The sequence below is a fragment of the Erithacus rubecula genome (genome assembly GCF_903797595.1).
Source record: "Erithacus rubecula genome assembly, chromosome: 8".
Lineage (NCBI taxonomy): Eukaryota > Metazoa > Chordata > Aves > Passeriformes > Muscicapidae > Erithacus > Erithacus rubecula.
Genome location: NC_136659.1, coordinates 15,976,832 through 15,992,987, shown reverse-complemented (window position 1 = coordinate 15,992,987; position 16,156 = coordinate 15,976,832). Strand labels below are relative to the sequence as shown.

General features: G+C 38.0%; 1 protein-coding gene across 1 annotated transcript in view; it reads left to right on the top strand.

Moving 5' to 3' along the window:
• Nucleotides 1-15,749, top strand: part of MTX2 (metaxin 2) — a 31,699-nt gene extending 15,950 nt beyond the window's left edge. Inside the window, exons 4-10 of the mRNA XM_079310627.1 lie at nt 9,077-9,149; nt 10,508-10,584; nt 11,328-11,420; nt 12,133-12,171; nt 12,563-12,688; nt 13,276-13,352; nt 15,258-15,749. Of these exons, the coding sequence (XP_079166753.1) occupies nt 9,077-9,149; nt 10,508-10,584; nt 11,328-11,420; nt 12,133-12,171; nt 12,563-12,688; nt 13,276-13,352; nt 15,258-15,465 (693 nt within the window). The 3' untranslated portion in view covers nt 15,466-15,749. The remainder of the gene's footprint in view (nt 1-9,076; nt 9,150-10,507; nt 10,585-11,327; nt 11,421-12,132; nt 12,172-12,562; nt 12,689-13,275; nt 13,353-15,257) is intronic.
• The last annotated feature ends 407 nt before the right edge of the window (nt 15,750-16,156 follow it).

The window sequence follows — 16,156 nt, the reverse complement described above, 5'->3', positions numbered from 1 at the left end:
GTGAAAACATCAGAAATTTGAATCAAAAGAGCATGTGGAATCAAATCTTTAGGAGACATGGTTTAACAGCATGACTCTGAATGTGCTGCAGCCAGTCTTTCAGGTATTTTATAAAATCTCCTTGTAGTACCTCTTTGTAGCTCTCAGGTCTCAGAGGGACATACACTCTGATACCTACACATAAAATAATGCATACAGTCCAGTGCCATAATAAGTAATTAGTCAGAGTAAAACTTGACTGTTTTAAAGTTGCCAACCCAGCAACACAGATGGCATTTCATGTACTTCTTGTTAACAGAGCAGATCAAGCAGACAGCAGAGCAAGCTACTCTCAGTGCAGATGTAATTAATGAGTAGAGAGGGCTGCAGGTTGAATGTAGGAAGTTGGTTGAGTCTTGTGGTTTTAATAATGATTGGACTTACAACTTCTCATTGTGCAATAAAATCTGGACTCTTAATAGCCACATGTCAGATCAGAGAAGGGACAAGAGAGTCTTCTGGGAATTGCTGAGTAACTGTGCTGGTGCCTTTAGTCATTAAAAACCAACCAAACAAAAATCCTCCTCATCTTGTGGAACTTCTCTGTTGATTCTGGTAGTGTTGTTTATTTTTGTTGGTTCATTTTAATTCCTCTTCTTCTCATTGCTTATTTTGAGAACAACTTCTTTGTCTTTTCCTGGGTTCGGATTCTTTGGATTTTCTGGAAATACAACATAACTTCAAGTAGCAAGTGCATTATCTTTGGTACATCTTGATGTTTGCACTCCTTTTTTTTACCTCGAAATAATGTATTATACAGCCAAGTCCTCTTGATCTTGGGCTGCAAACCTTGGTATTGAATGAAATTTTATTTTCACTGCAAATTAATTAAAATCAATGGAAAATATTAATCAGTAATTATTGTCCAGCCACTGAAAGGAGATTGTAACAGAATGAAGGCATTGTTCTTGTGAGACACTCAGCTCTCTTCCCATCAATGTTAATGAAAACACAACTGGGTAATATGACTTATGGTTAATACCATTCTCCATGTACTTATGGTACAGCTGCCCTTATACAGCATTCCTGCTTATCAGGCTTATCACAGTAAAAAAGAGCCACCAAAACTGATACACAAATAATCTCAATAACAAAGCAATGCCACAACTTCAAGGAGGGAAAATGGAGTTTGAAATAGGTTAAAACTGAATTACCATGGGAGAGTATATTTCAGTCTGAAGCAGAGGGCCTGTCCAGACTCTGTTTCCTTATTGATGCCTGATGTGGGTAAAGCCATTTTGTTTAGTGCCTGGGTATAAGTAGTGTGGTCGAGTAGGAGGGAGGGGGTTAATACTGCACTCTGCCAGGCCTCTTGCCTCAAATGGCAGCTCAAAGCATCTCTTGAACTGTTCCAACTTGTCAGGAAGAGGAATGTGGATGTTGAGACTGCCTCTTTTATTACAGGTTCTTCTGGAATCTTTATGCAGTTAGTCTCATAGTCTTGCTCAAAAGGCTGTCTAAAATGTTCAGAATTCTGGAAATTCTGACAGCTATCCTGAGGTTAGAGAGCCTGCATCTCTGTTAAGATATGTATTAATTGCTTGTGCAGTCGATGTCCTTGTAAGTGGTTTTAACATATTCCAGGGAAATGCTTTTAGAATTGTCTGTTCTTAGCCCTGAATGACAGAAGGAAGTTTGGGTAATTTAAAATTGTGTTACACAGACCAATTGCTTATTTACTTCAACAAGTAATCAAATAAATGTGTAAATCATACATGATTAATTGCCCTTGACAGATTTGTGATTTTTTTTTTCTCTCTGTGTGTGTGTATGAATTGAGGTTTGGTTTTTCTCTAGACAAAACATTAGCAGAAATTTGAACTTGTTGCTGAGTCTTAAACAAAAGCTTGGTACTGAAATGAAAATCTGCCAATCCCTTTTTTTTTAAGAGAATAAAAGCTGGAATTCTTCATGGTGAGAAATGCAGTATCAACATAATCAATCTAGCAGCATTGTGTTGTTGCTGAAAACATGTTTAAATCCCAAGATATACAGGTACTGTTTGTGAGAGAAACATCTTTCATATAGTTCTAAGATGAAATTACCTCTGAATGAATAGAATCTTCATTTATCTTCAAAACCTCTGTGCTACCAGTGAATCCACTCTTTCTACATTCTACAACAAGAATTACATTATACCATTAGAGCAGTGCCATGATGCAGTATAAAATAGATTGTTTTGGAGAATGAACGTGGCTTTGCTATAAATTACATTCACAGGTACAGAGGAATTTGTTATTTTGTTTAAAATAGTCACAAATATAATTAAGATCTTAATTTATGTTAAACTACACATGTGGCCATTACCATAACTGGATTAGGAATTTAATCTGTCACTCAAGCAATGATACTGAACAGTTTTCATTTATAACCTTAGACACACTATTTCAGTTACAGGGACTGCAGCTGTTTGATATGAAAACTGAATTATTCTGTAGATTTGTTCATGGGTTTTAATTTTAAAATGTGTTCCTGCAATAAAGTAGAGAATAACTCTCTAGTTGTCATCACATACTGTCCCTTGTATGCTCTTGAAATAACATAAAAATGAAAACAGAAAATGCATTTCACTCTTTCTTCCTAACAGTGTGTTTTGTGAGTGCCTTTAGAAGTGCTGCTGAATAAGAGATGGCTTGGAATGGCTCGTTCTTTATTAAAAACTAATCATGAATGTATCTTCTTCAAATAAGCCTGGACTGTGCCATCTGAAAATAGTGTTCCTCATGTGGCAACGTAAATGGTGAACTATTTGAGTCTTGGCATAAGTAATTTCATTCTTGCCTCTGATCTCAGAAACTGCAATCTGGATATGATTTACTTCAAGTTGTAACTCATTTTTAATGAGTGTATGTGTTTGCTCATATGTGTTTTTCTGGGAGGAAGCTGTAGGGGAAGAGGAGAGCATTGTGACGGAGCTCTGGCAGGGTGATTTGCTGCCCCATCCGTGTGGTGTGTTCAACTGACTGTCCTTATCTGGGCTGGGCAAAGAGGAAGGGAGAGCAAGAGTAAAAATCACACCTAAATCAATTAACTCTAGGAATAAATGAAAAACTCCCCCCTCCCTTCTCCTATGCCTTCCCATTGTATTTCATGCACAGTCATTTTCCATACTTGCCATCAGAGGAAGACACAGTGGCACCCCTTTCTTGCATTGTTCTGGGGGTGGCAGCAGCGGAGATGAGAATGTCAGTCCTGTGAGAAGAGAAGGGTGGGAAGGGAGGAGGAAAGGAAGGGTGGGGTGAGTTGTCCTGTGTCTGGCTGTGGTTTCTGGGCTCTGGGCTTTTGAACTATGCCAAATCAGCACAAAGGTGATTCTCTGTTTTTTTTAGATAATTGAAATCCAACATCCTACTTATATTTTGAATTTTAAATTGGGTGTCTATAAGAAGAAGCAAGCTTTACATGGATTGTGTCCTTTAAGCAATGCTGTTGTAAATATACTCCATAATTCTGGCAGGAGGTGTCACCTGCCATGATTGAAATGAATGATAGATGTACAATACTTGATTAATTTTGTCACCTCAAAGCTTCCTATCAGCCCTGTTCATGTAGCTATACCAATACCTTGTTTTCTCACAGCAAAGATATGAACTTGGTTGTTCCACTGGATTTTGAAAACAGAGTGGCTCATGCTGTTCTGTGAGTATAAGGCAGTGCAATACAAACCATACTCCTGTGTGGATCAGTGTGCAGTGGGGCAGGAAAGGCACTGAGAGGCTTCCCCATATATTTCTTCAATTCATTGTCCACAACTCTTTCTTCCCAGTTCTGTAACAGTAAATATTGGGAGGGTAGGGAAGGACAGACATTATTCATCTGGTTGCATCTGTTTGCCTCTCTCTTATCCGTTTCTCCTCATGGATGTGCACAAACAGTCCATCTCTGTCTACAGCAAAGTCTCCCATTAAAAACAAGGTGCACAGGGACAGTAACAGCACTATAGACTCAATGGTTTCAGTGTGGAAAAAGAGAGGTATCATTACTAAAAATGTATTTTTCACATTTCCTCCTTCCCTTTCTGGATGTTAGGTAATGCCACATCTAGAGAGGCTGGAAGTGTGTGAGAGGAGACTGTTAGACTGCAGGAAAGAGGCAGAGAGCATGTGTGGGAGAGAAGCTGACAGACCCTATTAAGCCAAATCTTTATTTTTTAATGCCTTTATCTGTTTCTTACATTAACCTCATCCAAAGAAAGGACACACTTTGTTCCTCCAGTGCTGGAGGAGATCCAGGATCAGGCCTATAGTGTCATCCTCTTCTTTGGTAGTACACTTTTTTTTTTTTTCCAGAGGAGAAGGGAGCTGGAAATTTAATGCTGTTACTTGTAACTGCAGGCGTCTTTGTGAAGTAGGACAGGCTGTACTTAGTTAAATGTCTTGTTTCTAGTTTGCTGTTACTGTCTTGCCATTTTTTCAGTGAATTTTCACAAGGGTATCATTAACTAGCTTGTGTGTTAGTCAGAATTCAGTTGGCCCCTTTCAGTCCCTTTTAAGTTGATCAGCCAAATTTATGATGTTAACAATAATCTCGGATGTACGAGAATAAGCCTGGGCCCTTGATCTTTCAGATTGCTCAGCTTTTGATGCCATGTCTTTGAAGGGGTGTTGATATCTTCATAAATCTCAGCAAAACTGCACTGGGGTGGTTTCAGCCTTCAATCTCTTGCCCAAAAGCACTCAGAGGAGCTGAGCACACTCGCATTTGCTCACAGAAAAAGATTTCTCTCACAAGAAAAGCAAGGGTAACTTCCCTGCTCAAACTGTGTATGTGAGGTACCCAAAGGGAAACAAGATGTTCTGAGCTGAAGTAATCAGTGTTCCATGGCATCTTTTATCAGAGTTGGAAGCCATGGTGGTCTCATACCATCTGCACACCAAATGTGCTGGTTCTTGACATTCTGCGTGAGTGGTCAAAAAGGGAACAAATCCTCCCTTGATCACTGGGCTAAAGCGTGTAATGAGATAAAGATTCAGAGAAATTGCTGCTTTGTCCTATATTCTCTCTCTAGGATTTCTTTGATCTGTTCCAGTTTCATCTATTTTGGTAATAATAGTTCATGCCACTTACAGTCTAACATCAGTTATTGTCTAATATCTAGCATACCTAGTTGAATGCATCAGAAATAAATGGCAAGATTTTCTGGCAGTGGATATTTATAGGAATGCATTGGTCATGATCCTTGTCCATGTTTTTTTCTAAGAGAAACTATAATTTCCATAAATATGGAATGCATTCACTGTGCTTGAACAGTCAAAACCACCTGTCTTGTTAATGTTAATAATTTCCAATGCCTGTCAGTTGCATCAATGAAAGAATGTAAGTGCTTGTAGTAATGCAAATTGCAAGGCTTATTTCTTAGGCTGAACCCTGCTAATTTGGGATAATGCTGTCTACTTTTACTGATTCACATGAATTTTTAGTTGACTTGAAGGGTGTCCAGTGGACAGCTTAAGCTGAAGCAAGTAGATATTGGCCTACTTCTCTAGTTAATGATTAGTTAAGCAGTGTAGATTCAATAAAGATTACATTTGTTTTATACTGTGGACCTTCCCTTCATTTTGCTGCAGAACATTATGTAAGGAGCACTTAAAGTTGAGCAGGTCATGCTTTGGATACAAGTTACGGCTCATAATAGACAGACATACTGGTCTTTTTATTCCCTGGACTTCTGTCTTTTTAAAGACATAATAGCAGGGTTTAAAAAAAATATTTTCTTAGGTTGATTGTATTTTTTGTTAAGTTTATACTATTAATATTATGTACTATATTACATGTTTAGGTTATTTCATCACTAGCCAATCCTAAATATGGACAAAGACTGAAGTGGAACAGGTCTTGGCATGGGATGCTGAACAGGTTGCTGGAAGAAGCCTTGTAAAGCTGCTGAAGGGGCAGTAGTCAGTGATCACTGTTTCAGAACCTTGCAGGAAGACTGATGTAGTAAATTCAGTACTGGGTGGGTTTATCCCATTTTAAGCATGATTATTCTCAGTGTCAGTCCTGGTCTCCCATTTAATGAAGCATTCATCAGAACTGAAGATGACTATTCCAAGGAAGTTTTCTCAGGTTTTTGTTTTGGTGTTTATTTTGGCATCTTCTTAAATTTTTTTCATTTTGTTTTTTTTTTTTTTTTAACTGAAGGTAGACTAAGTGATTTTTAACATTACTAGAATCTGTGCTCTATTATGAAGAGTAGCAAACATTTTTATGGGTTGATACTCATTTCCACAGTAGGGCTCAAATCTAGTTCATCCTTCTATCTCCTCTTTTCTTTACAAAGTACAAAAAGGCACATTTGCAGTTTATTTGCATTTCTGAAATTACAAAATGTCAGTGTGTTCTCAATTCCCTTTGTACTAGGCCAGAGATGAGGTGGAATTTCCCCTCCAGTATAATAAGAGTTGATATTCCTTGGTCAGTGGATGTTTATTGAAGATAAAGAGAGAAAGAAAGGTCAGATGTGATGAAAACTAGTGTAAGCTCTAAACTAAAAAGATGTTCAGAGCCACAAACTATTTTTTGTAGGACCCTTGTGCTGCATAGGGGCCTATGTGCAATACAGTATACATTGAGCAATAATCTGAAGCAACTCGTGTGATCTAAGTCTTCTGTGCAAGCATGTTTCATTTTTGATATGCTGATATGAAAAAGTAAAAGTAGTTCTCTGATTCACCTCCTGTTGCTTAAATGTGTCTTTGCACTTGAAAACTTTTCACTTATTCACGTGTTGCCCTAACTCCAGTGCAGTTCAGACTTCCTTTCTCTTCTATACTTGCAGCCTGAACAGTACATGGTAGTTACAAAATTCATCTCTGCAGAATTGCAGAGTTAATTTAGTGTCTTACTGTGGAAGAAATTAATTCAGTAAGCCTAGACTAGTGATGAAATTCTTTGGAGCTGTTGTTTGGTGCCATCTATACCACTAGAGCTTTCAGAACAATGAAGGCTGTGTACCAGTTGAGCTAGTGTATATTTTTGGAGTCCAACAGTGGTGTAGGAACATGTATGTGATCTAAACCAAAGTCTGTGTCCTTCTCTCTTAACTGTTTCTGAAGAAGTTGCATATGAAGTTTGGGTAGAAAACATTACACGTGTTAACAGCAGCTGGAGCAGCATGGATGTTGCCAGGTCCTGCAGAGCCAGCAGGAAGAGATCTAGCACTGAGACACACCAATGCCTTAAATTACTTAAATTACTGAATAATTAGTCCTTTGAGTATTCTTATTGTTTGCATGGAGTTTGTGGTGCCAAGGTAGCAAGATACTAAATTTTTTATGTGTTCTGATGGGAGCACTCATTTGGTAAGTGATGCACTGTCAAATGTAGCCAGTGCCTTGTATTTTCTTTCTGATGGCTGCATCCTTAAGCAGTAATAGAGGTTCTGTTTGGGATGAAACACTCTGGAGACCAATTTCTTGTTTAATAGTGTAGGACCTGAATTATTTGGCTGATGTTGACCATGACTACTACCCTCTGCTTATGTATCTGTCTATGTCTCTGTCTGTATATGTATGCATAGTAATTGGCTCCCTAGCAGAGCTTTTAAGTTAGTTAGGCTTAGTCAAAAGATGTAGAAATACATGTTTCTGATGTATTTTGTAGAGCCATCACAATTCTGAGATTGCCTCTTTTCACCTGTAATGAATGTCTTGTATAGCAGTTTGTGACCATAATTTCTTTATTTAAATTGTGATTTGGATTTGAGTCAGTTCATCTAAACATGCAAGAGCCAAGTATCTTAATGGACTGTGCAGTTCTTCAGTTTGGTGGGAAAAAGACAAAAGGGTTTTTGTTGTTGTTGTTGTTGTTGTTGTTGTTGTTGTTGTCCTCTGGATTGGTTTAGAGTTTGGAAATAAAAGCCTTAAAGAGCACAGGTGAGAGGAGAGGAGCTGTTAGGGTTATTTTTGTTTCCTTGATACTACAGAAACCACAAAGTTAGGAACAGGGTTGGTGACAGTGTTAGTTCATGACTTAAGGTTTCATCTGATGCAGAGGTGAGCAAATCCTAAGGTTAAGGTTTAGGTTGCTTTAATGTGCGTGATTAGACTCTGAGCAGCTAAAGCTGTGGAAGTGGTTTACTGCCAGATCCTGCAATCTGAAGAGCAGGGAGGAGGCTTGTGCAGCAAGTACTGTGTTACAGCAGCATTTTTCTTCATTTTGGGAGCCTTGTTGCTCTAGGCCTTTTTTACCTCAAATGATGTTATATAAATAGGCAATAGAATAATTTTGGAATCTGGAATTTTGACCTGTCTAATTGCAGAGACAAAATTAATGATAAGACTGAACTGAGTTGTGAGAGTCTCTAGGGATGAAGAGATTCCTTATTTGCCATGATCTGTCCAGACTGCAAATATTTTTTTCTTGACATTTTTGGTATTTCAACAGAAACAGCCTATGGATTTTGTGGTAGTGGCAGGTGATGACAGAAATTGTTATCCTTCTGAGAAAGCTTTGAATGTAAGAACCCAGATAGAAGGGAAAGGTAAATCGATCACTTATGCTCTCCATGAATCCCATTAATAAAAATAATACTTTATCCCAAATCAGATGTGTGCTTTGACAGTATCATTGAGCAAAATTTCTGGCAGCTATTGTAATTATAATGTGGGAAGGTGCCATATGTGTTTGCCATGTTACACAACATTACCTTGACTAGCCAGCTTTAGCCAGGAGAAATGACTACTGTGGTTTTCACAAGGGGCAAAATGTCACTCAATTTTGTACAGCCACAGCACTAATTATGTCTGTCAGATACTGCTTCTTTGCCCATCTTGAAAGAAACAGTAAAAATAGGTGAAACTGCATTAGAAGAATTGCAGCCAATTCTTGAATGATAATCAGTTGTCTAATGAAGATAAAAACACCTTTGTTTTTATTTTACTTACCTTCTTCTTTCTTCATAAAAACAATATGCAAGGAGCTACACTTCCTAAGTGTGTGCTAGGAGCCAGCTAACACAGTCAAATGTATTGAGAACACCACATTTGTTTGCCACTGCTGTATTAATGCTTTTCAAATGCGACTCTTTTGTTTGCAGGCCTTTTTGCAAATGTGCAATCTGCCGGTCCGGGTGATTTGCCGGGCAAACGCCGAGTACATGTCCCCATCTGGTAAGTGTGGCCTTCATTTAGATTACTGTGTTATACCTCCATTTTGGTACCATGGCAACTAGCCTTGTCTTGCTGATAACAGTCGGGCAGTGCTACTGTGTGTGGGTTGTCTTTCCCCCTCCTCTCCAGAGCAGCTTTTCCTCTGCAAACAATCAGAACACTGAAATGCAAAGTAATGTTGGCACAGTGTGTAACAGGACTTGTGTAAAGCGTTCACACAGTTCAGTGCCTGCTGGAAACCTTCTCTCAAATGTCCTAAAGCAGAAAGACATATGTGTCCAAAAGTGGCTTTATTTCTGCATCCAGGGAATATTCCAGGAAATGCTGTTATATTTTCCTGTTGCTGAAGCAAAACAATACTGGAGAAAGGTTCTTTTTTGTTACTCTGTGTGGGAGTTGATTGCCAGGATACAACTGGCAACAACACCACCTGGGGGTGTGTTCTCACTATTAAGGGTGACAGGTGATTTTAAATCTTCTTCAGAGCCATGAGACTGCCTGGAAAAAAATGCAAACCCACCACAAAAAAGTATTAGAAGGGTACACAGCCTATTTTTGTTGGAGGTGACTGCCTAAAAATGCCCAGACTGCAGCTTCAGAATATTGCCTAAAAATCAGAAAGAATTACAGGATGCAGGATGCTGAAGTCCGGCGATCCTCACACTCTGTCCCAGATATTTTTGTTGCATGGGGGGTCCATATTCACTATTTACATGTTTACTATTACATATTACCATATTTACTGATTACCTGGCTCTGGCTGATGGCTGCCATATGGAAGTGCCTGTCAGTATATGTCTGCCAGCTATTTGGGTTCTACTGCTGGTACTGATATTTTTGGTTAAAGCACTGAAATTTTGAAAAATACCCAAAATCAACAGTTGCTTGGCAGGAGTGAAGAACAGCAAAATGTGCAGGTATATGAATTACTTGTTAGTAAGTGAAGCTTGGAAGTGCTGAATCCAGGCACACAGTTACATCTTGCATGTGTAGGACTAGGACTGGTGACAGTTAATGTGCTATGGCTTCTCTGCCACTTATACATCATGTCCACACTTGCTGGCACCTAATACTGTAATTTAGGTCTGAACACTTCCTTCTTCTAAAAACAAGGAGCACAAGAAGGAAAATGATACTGCTTCAATTTTAAATGTAGGCAGAATTACATGTATTCTTTTTGCCCTTTCTCCTGGAGTCCTTTACTGTTTTTACTCACTTTTACTCACCTAGTTTCCTTTTGGAATACTGGTTTATGGTTTAAATATTGGTTTAATGATCATTCAGAGGTTTGCATTTGTTCCCTTCTCTCTCCCCACCACCCTTTGTCTCATTGCTACAATACATTTCTCCTTTTACAGGCAAAGTACCTTTTATTCATGTGGGAAATCAAGTAGTATCTGAACTGGGGCCCATAGTCCAGTTTGTAAAAGCCAAGGTAATAGTACATTGTTTTCATTAATTAGTGAATGTTAATCCTGCTTAGCATTGCACTGATTTAGTGTGCTTTTCTGGAATGTTACTGGATTTGTTAAAACAATATAGGAATCTAGTGCTGTTTTAAAAGAAAGATATCATGAAACAGGAGTTTGTGAAGTGAAGATGTTTTTTTCTTTGTCATTTCCTCAAATTCTACAAATAAATTCTATTCAAGATATCTGCATACCAGTGCCAGTTTCTAAGGCTGTTTTTTCTACATGCTTTGTCTCTGGGTCTCAGAGGTCTTAAACCCAGAATTGACTGTTTTAAATCCTGATATATCAGATACTGTTGAAATTTGCCTTTATTCTCCCACACCCCAGCCCTCCCCTCTGTTTTAAAAAATGCCATGTTTTCACTGAGAAGTTTAATCTGTATCACAGATGTAAATTTGTGTTTACTTCTTGCCATAGGAATACACTAACTAGGAGGTTGTGTGCTCAAAGTGTGTTCATCTGTAACTGATAATAGTCTAAATTTCTTGTAGATTAGCTTAGATATTTTATAGATTAGATTAGTTACATTATGATGATTTGGTTTTAATTGTAAAGGATACTGTAGGTAAAAATTTAATATGTAATTTGTTAGTAAGAGATTAGGATCTGAGCCAAAGCTCATTGATGTTAAAGATCCTTGGTAATATGTTGCTGAATATTCCAGTACCCGTTCTTACATGTGTGTCTTTTTTCTTTTCCCCATTAGGGACATTCCCTCAGTGATGGATTGGATGAAGTCCAAAAAGCTGAGATGAAAGCCTACATGGAATTGGTCAATAATATGCTCTTGACAGCAGAGGTACAGCAAACCCTAGTAACTCCACACACTTACATAAGTGACTGTAGGCAAGAAAGCTTTAGGATTTTTCCCTGTAGTGGAAATAGTGCTGTTCTTAGATTAGGTCGTCAGCTTTTGAGGTGAAAGGAGACAAGAATAAATTCTACACTGTGGATTGCTTGCTGACCTTTTCCTGCAGCCACGTGTGACTCCCCTCACCTATGTCAAGTGTGTCACAGCAGCTGTAGAAGTACCTAACTAGTAAATGCCAGTGGTTCCTGGGGTCCTACTGCACCCCCTGGCTGGCCAGGCACCCTGCTGTCACTGTCCCCATGTGCACGCTGTGTGTGCTGGGAGCCTGGGATCCCCTGCACTGTGTGCCTGTGGCCAGTTCAGGTGACTCAGTCCTGGCATGGGAGTAGGGTTGGAAATGCTGGGAAGATGCAGGTGACTCAGGAGCTGAGGGCTGGTCACCTATGCTTCAGTTGGGTGTGGTGTGGGCAACAGGAACAGGCTTTTGGTTTCAGCTTGGTTTTGGTGCTGGTGAAGTAAGAACTAGAAACTGGGCTTTTGCCTTCCAGTTTTAATTTCTTTTGTATATCAGAGGTCTAAGAGAAGAAATGAAATGGAAATTTTAATCTAATTTAGACAAGAAAATTCTACTAGTGAAAAATGATTGTCTCTGTATTCTCCTTTATTAGGAAGTTTTAGTAAGTGTTCTTTCTTTTCCTAGCTCTATCTCCAGTGGTGTGATGATGTTACAGTAGAGGAGGTGAGTGGTTCCACAGCATTTATCTTAATTAAAATTTAATGAGAAAACACTTTTGTTCACAACTGCAAGTCCCTACTCATAAATGAAACATGGGGGTTTATACCATTAATGATAAAATTTCACTTGCATATGCATTTTAGGGAAGCTGTGTTACTGGAGGGAGCTGACTGCAGAATAGATACAGGTTTTGTTTATGTTTCTGAAATAATAGCTTTAAATGGTTATGCTGCAAACAGTGGATTCTGTGCAAGTAGCTACAAGATACACACAACTGCTTTTCTCTTCTACATCTCCTTTTCTGAGAGAAATGTTTGAATATCAGCTGTTTTGTTTGAGAGGTATCTGTATTTTCTTGTGTTCTAACCCAGTACCTTTCTGTTTTTGAACAAAGATTACTTACCCAAGGTATGGCTCTCCTTATCCGTGGCCTCTTAACCGCATTTTGTCCTATCAGAAGCAGTGGGAGATCAGGCGGAAGATGAAAGCCATCGGATGGGCTGGGAAGACACTTGAACAGGTAAGTGGGAACACTGAACCTTATTTCTTTACTCTGTTTTCCTTTTGATTCCTTTTTTAAAAATTTTTAAATAGAATCAGAGAGTAGCACGTTCCTGAAACAGATGTAGTTAAATGTATATTCTGTACTTTGCAGTTAATCTTAAATTATGTGCAACCTGATGGGGTGAGAGGAAGGATGTTTTGCCACGAGTGTACAACTCTGAGAGTGTTGGTTTAGGCCATAGACCTGAAAATAAGTTGTAGTTCTGTGCCTTGCTTCCTGTATGATGCTGATAGGCACTCTTTGTGGGATTGTGGCAGGTTTAAATCAGTAAATGTGAGGTTTAAATCAGTACCTTTCATTAAACTTAGTTGTAAATGTTATGGGAAGCACTTAATCAGAATTGCCTTATATCAAATGTTAGATTAAGTAACGCTTTGCTACCTGCCTGCTGTGTAGGTTTGACTGATTTTAACAGCTTTTGATATTCCAACATGTTACATTCCTTGTTCCCACTGTTGGCTCAAATAGAATAAGGAGGTTATTTCTTGCAATGGTGTTACTTCCTGACAATATGGATCTTTCTTTCTCCTGTGTTTTGATAGGTGCTTGAAGATGTAGATCAGTGCTGTCATGCTCTCTCCCAGAGATTAGGAACACAACCATATTTCTTCAATAAGCAGTAAGTTACTCTCATTGAAATATTGCATCCAGCAATATGAGGTATAGGTATATACTCACTTACATACAAATATATTTATATAAAACTCGTTTTTTATTTTAATGCTGTGTGATTAGTTGCAAAAACAAATGTGTGATTAATCAAATATGAAATTTCGGGAATAATTATTTAAGGGTTTTAAAGGGAAAGCTTCTGTAAGTTTGTTGTATTTATGATTTTGTTTTTCTCCTGCTTGTCTTCTCTACAGATTCTACCACAATTTATGTAGGCTACAAATGTACATTTTTATATAGTTAGTTTCTTATTAAAAATGATACATTTAAAGCTTTACTTATATTTCTTGGATAACATTCTCTGCTAAAGGAGTGAATGTATGTTGTGCCAACCTGATCAGGACAGCTTGACACCAAAAGCAGTTCTAAATGAACTGAATTAGCAGAGGGTGTCTGTGAATTCTAAGAACTGGGGGAGAAGCTAGCTGGTCCACAAAGAACTAAATGCAAAGTGAAACCCAAGATTCACGTTGCCAGGAGAAAAAAAAAGAAATTTCCTGACCTCCATGAAATATCCTCTGCTCTCACCTGTTTCTTTCAATTGCAATTTAAATTTTTTTTTTCTTCACTGTTTTTGAAATGTTACAGACTTAAATAGAATCACATTAACTCCCTCTTGTCTCCTGTGCATAGATCAGTCTAGAAATGCTCCGGCCTGGGTTTTAGTGTACTACACTTGAACAAGGAGATGTTGTCAAATGGCAGCATTTGGTTACTTTCCTTTCTTTGCCCCTTAATCTGCTCCAAGCTGAGACTAGTTGGGTAGTCTTAATTCAGAGGATACAGAAATAGGCTTTATAGAAGATGATTTCAAGTTACATCTTGTCCTTCGATTATTGAACATAGTATCTCTTAGTTTTTCTTTCTGTATTTCTAAAGAATTGTAACTTGGGGAATTTGTCTTGGTTGGTTGTTAAACAGGCTTTTTTGGTACATTTTTAATCATTAAATTTTTTAGCTGTCTGAAATATTACTAAGAAGGTATGTGTTTTTAGTCCAGTAGTTTTCAGTCTGTGACTTCTGTAAGTCTTTGGGAGGTAAATAAGAAAAACAGTCTGTTTCTGACACATTAAAGTTTGTTATGCAGGGATCCATATCTCCATTGGAGAGTGCTTAGAGATCCACAAATAAAAAGGTGAAAATTTTATCACTTAGGAAAGCTTAAAGCTTCATACATTGAACGTGAGTAAAGGGGGACTCTGAAATTCTTAATATATTTGAAAAAAAAATATTTTATGTGGACTGCTTATTATACATCGACTACTTAAAGGTACAAGGTGACAATTTGAAGGGTCTTACCTAAAACATTCCCAAAATATCTGTTTTCTTCTGTGTAATCCCCTTTCATAAAATAGATGTTTCCAGCTGCTGTCACCCTGGAACTCCCTTTCTTGTTGTTGAATAGTTCCAAACTGTTGCAGAGCAAAAAAAAAAGGAATGGGAATCGAAAGCTTCCACGTCTCCTTTTTTTCTTCCTCCTTGTGAGATAATAGTTGGATTTTTTAAATACACATCTGCAGAAGAAAAAGAAGACCCACAAAGCACCTGATAAGCATTCGCCCTTGTTACAGGACTAAAAGGTTTGAAACTAGATCAGTAAGTCTGTCTGATCTAAGAGATGTTATTTCCACAATTTCAAACTCCCTAAAGCAAGGAAAATGCCATCCTGAGAACAAACAAGGCTCTTAATATACCCTATACAAAGATTTCATACATTTGGTTTAGCCTTGCTTGATTTCATCCCAGTTCTTAGACTGCATGGCTATCTAAAGGTTACTCAGAACAGCACAGTTTTTCTTGGTCAGGACTTGTCTTCCAAAATGCCTATTCTTTTTTCCTTTTCTTTATCCAGACCAACTGAATTAGATGCTCTGGTGTTTGGACATCTGTTCACAATCCTTACTACTCAGCTAATCACTGATGAACTCTCTGAAAAAGTGAAGAACTACAGTAATCTCACAGCGTTTTGTCGGCGAATAGAGCAGCAGTACTTCGAGGGTCATGAGAAAGACAGCTCTACAACTGCAGCTCACTCTTCCAAGAGGTCCTTGCTGACATAAGATTGGTGCTTGGAGGGTGGATCATGCTGCAGTTTTGGGTTCATCATTGTTCAATAAATTTATTTTGAGAATGGAAATGTGTGTTAGCTTTTTGAAGCTGCCAAATTTTTCTGGAGTGAGAAAAAATGTTAAATACAGTTTTTGTGTTGTAGGATATACTGTGCACATTTAAGCTAAAATGTCTATGAACATTTCCATTTTAATAGCCTGTATGCCACTTACTGTAAAGTGACCTTGGAAAAATATTGTATCTGTTTCAAAAAAATAAAACACTTGAAAGTTGATCTCTGATCTTTCTAAATGCCCTTTTTACTAAATTTAATGTCTGTGTAGTTCCTGAGTAGGATCCTTTTGACAGGACACTTGGAAGAAAGTTGTAAACTAGTTAGAATTATTAGGCTGGGAATGAAAGTATGCATTAGAGATCTTAAAGTTTGTCTGCCTCAGCTAAAACTTTAGAAATTGGGTGAAAAAAAAAGTCTTGGAGCTCTGTAGCACACAACTCATGTGATCTTACTCAGCCAGTTCAAAGTAGCTTCTGGCAGTCAGTCCTTCATCTTGTGTGTGTCTTGCCTCTGCTTTTATCTCTCATTCACCTTTGGTTTTTTGATGATAACTTTTTTTCTTCCTGTAGTTTCCCAGTTTTAATCCTCAGTTTTTTCTGCTATTTATTTAAGAAACTAATTTGCTA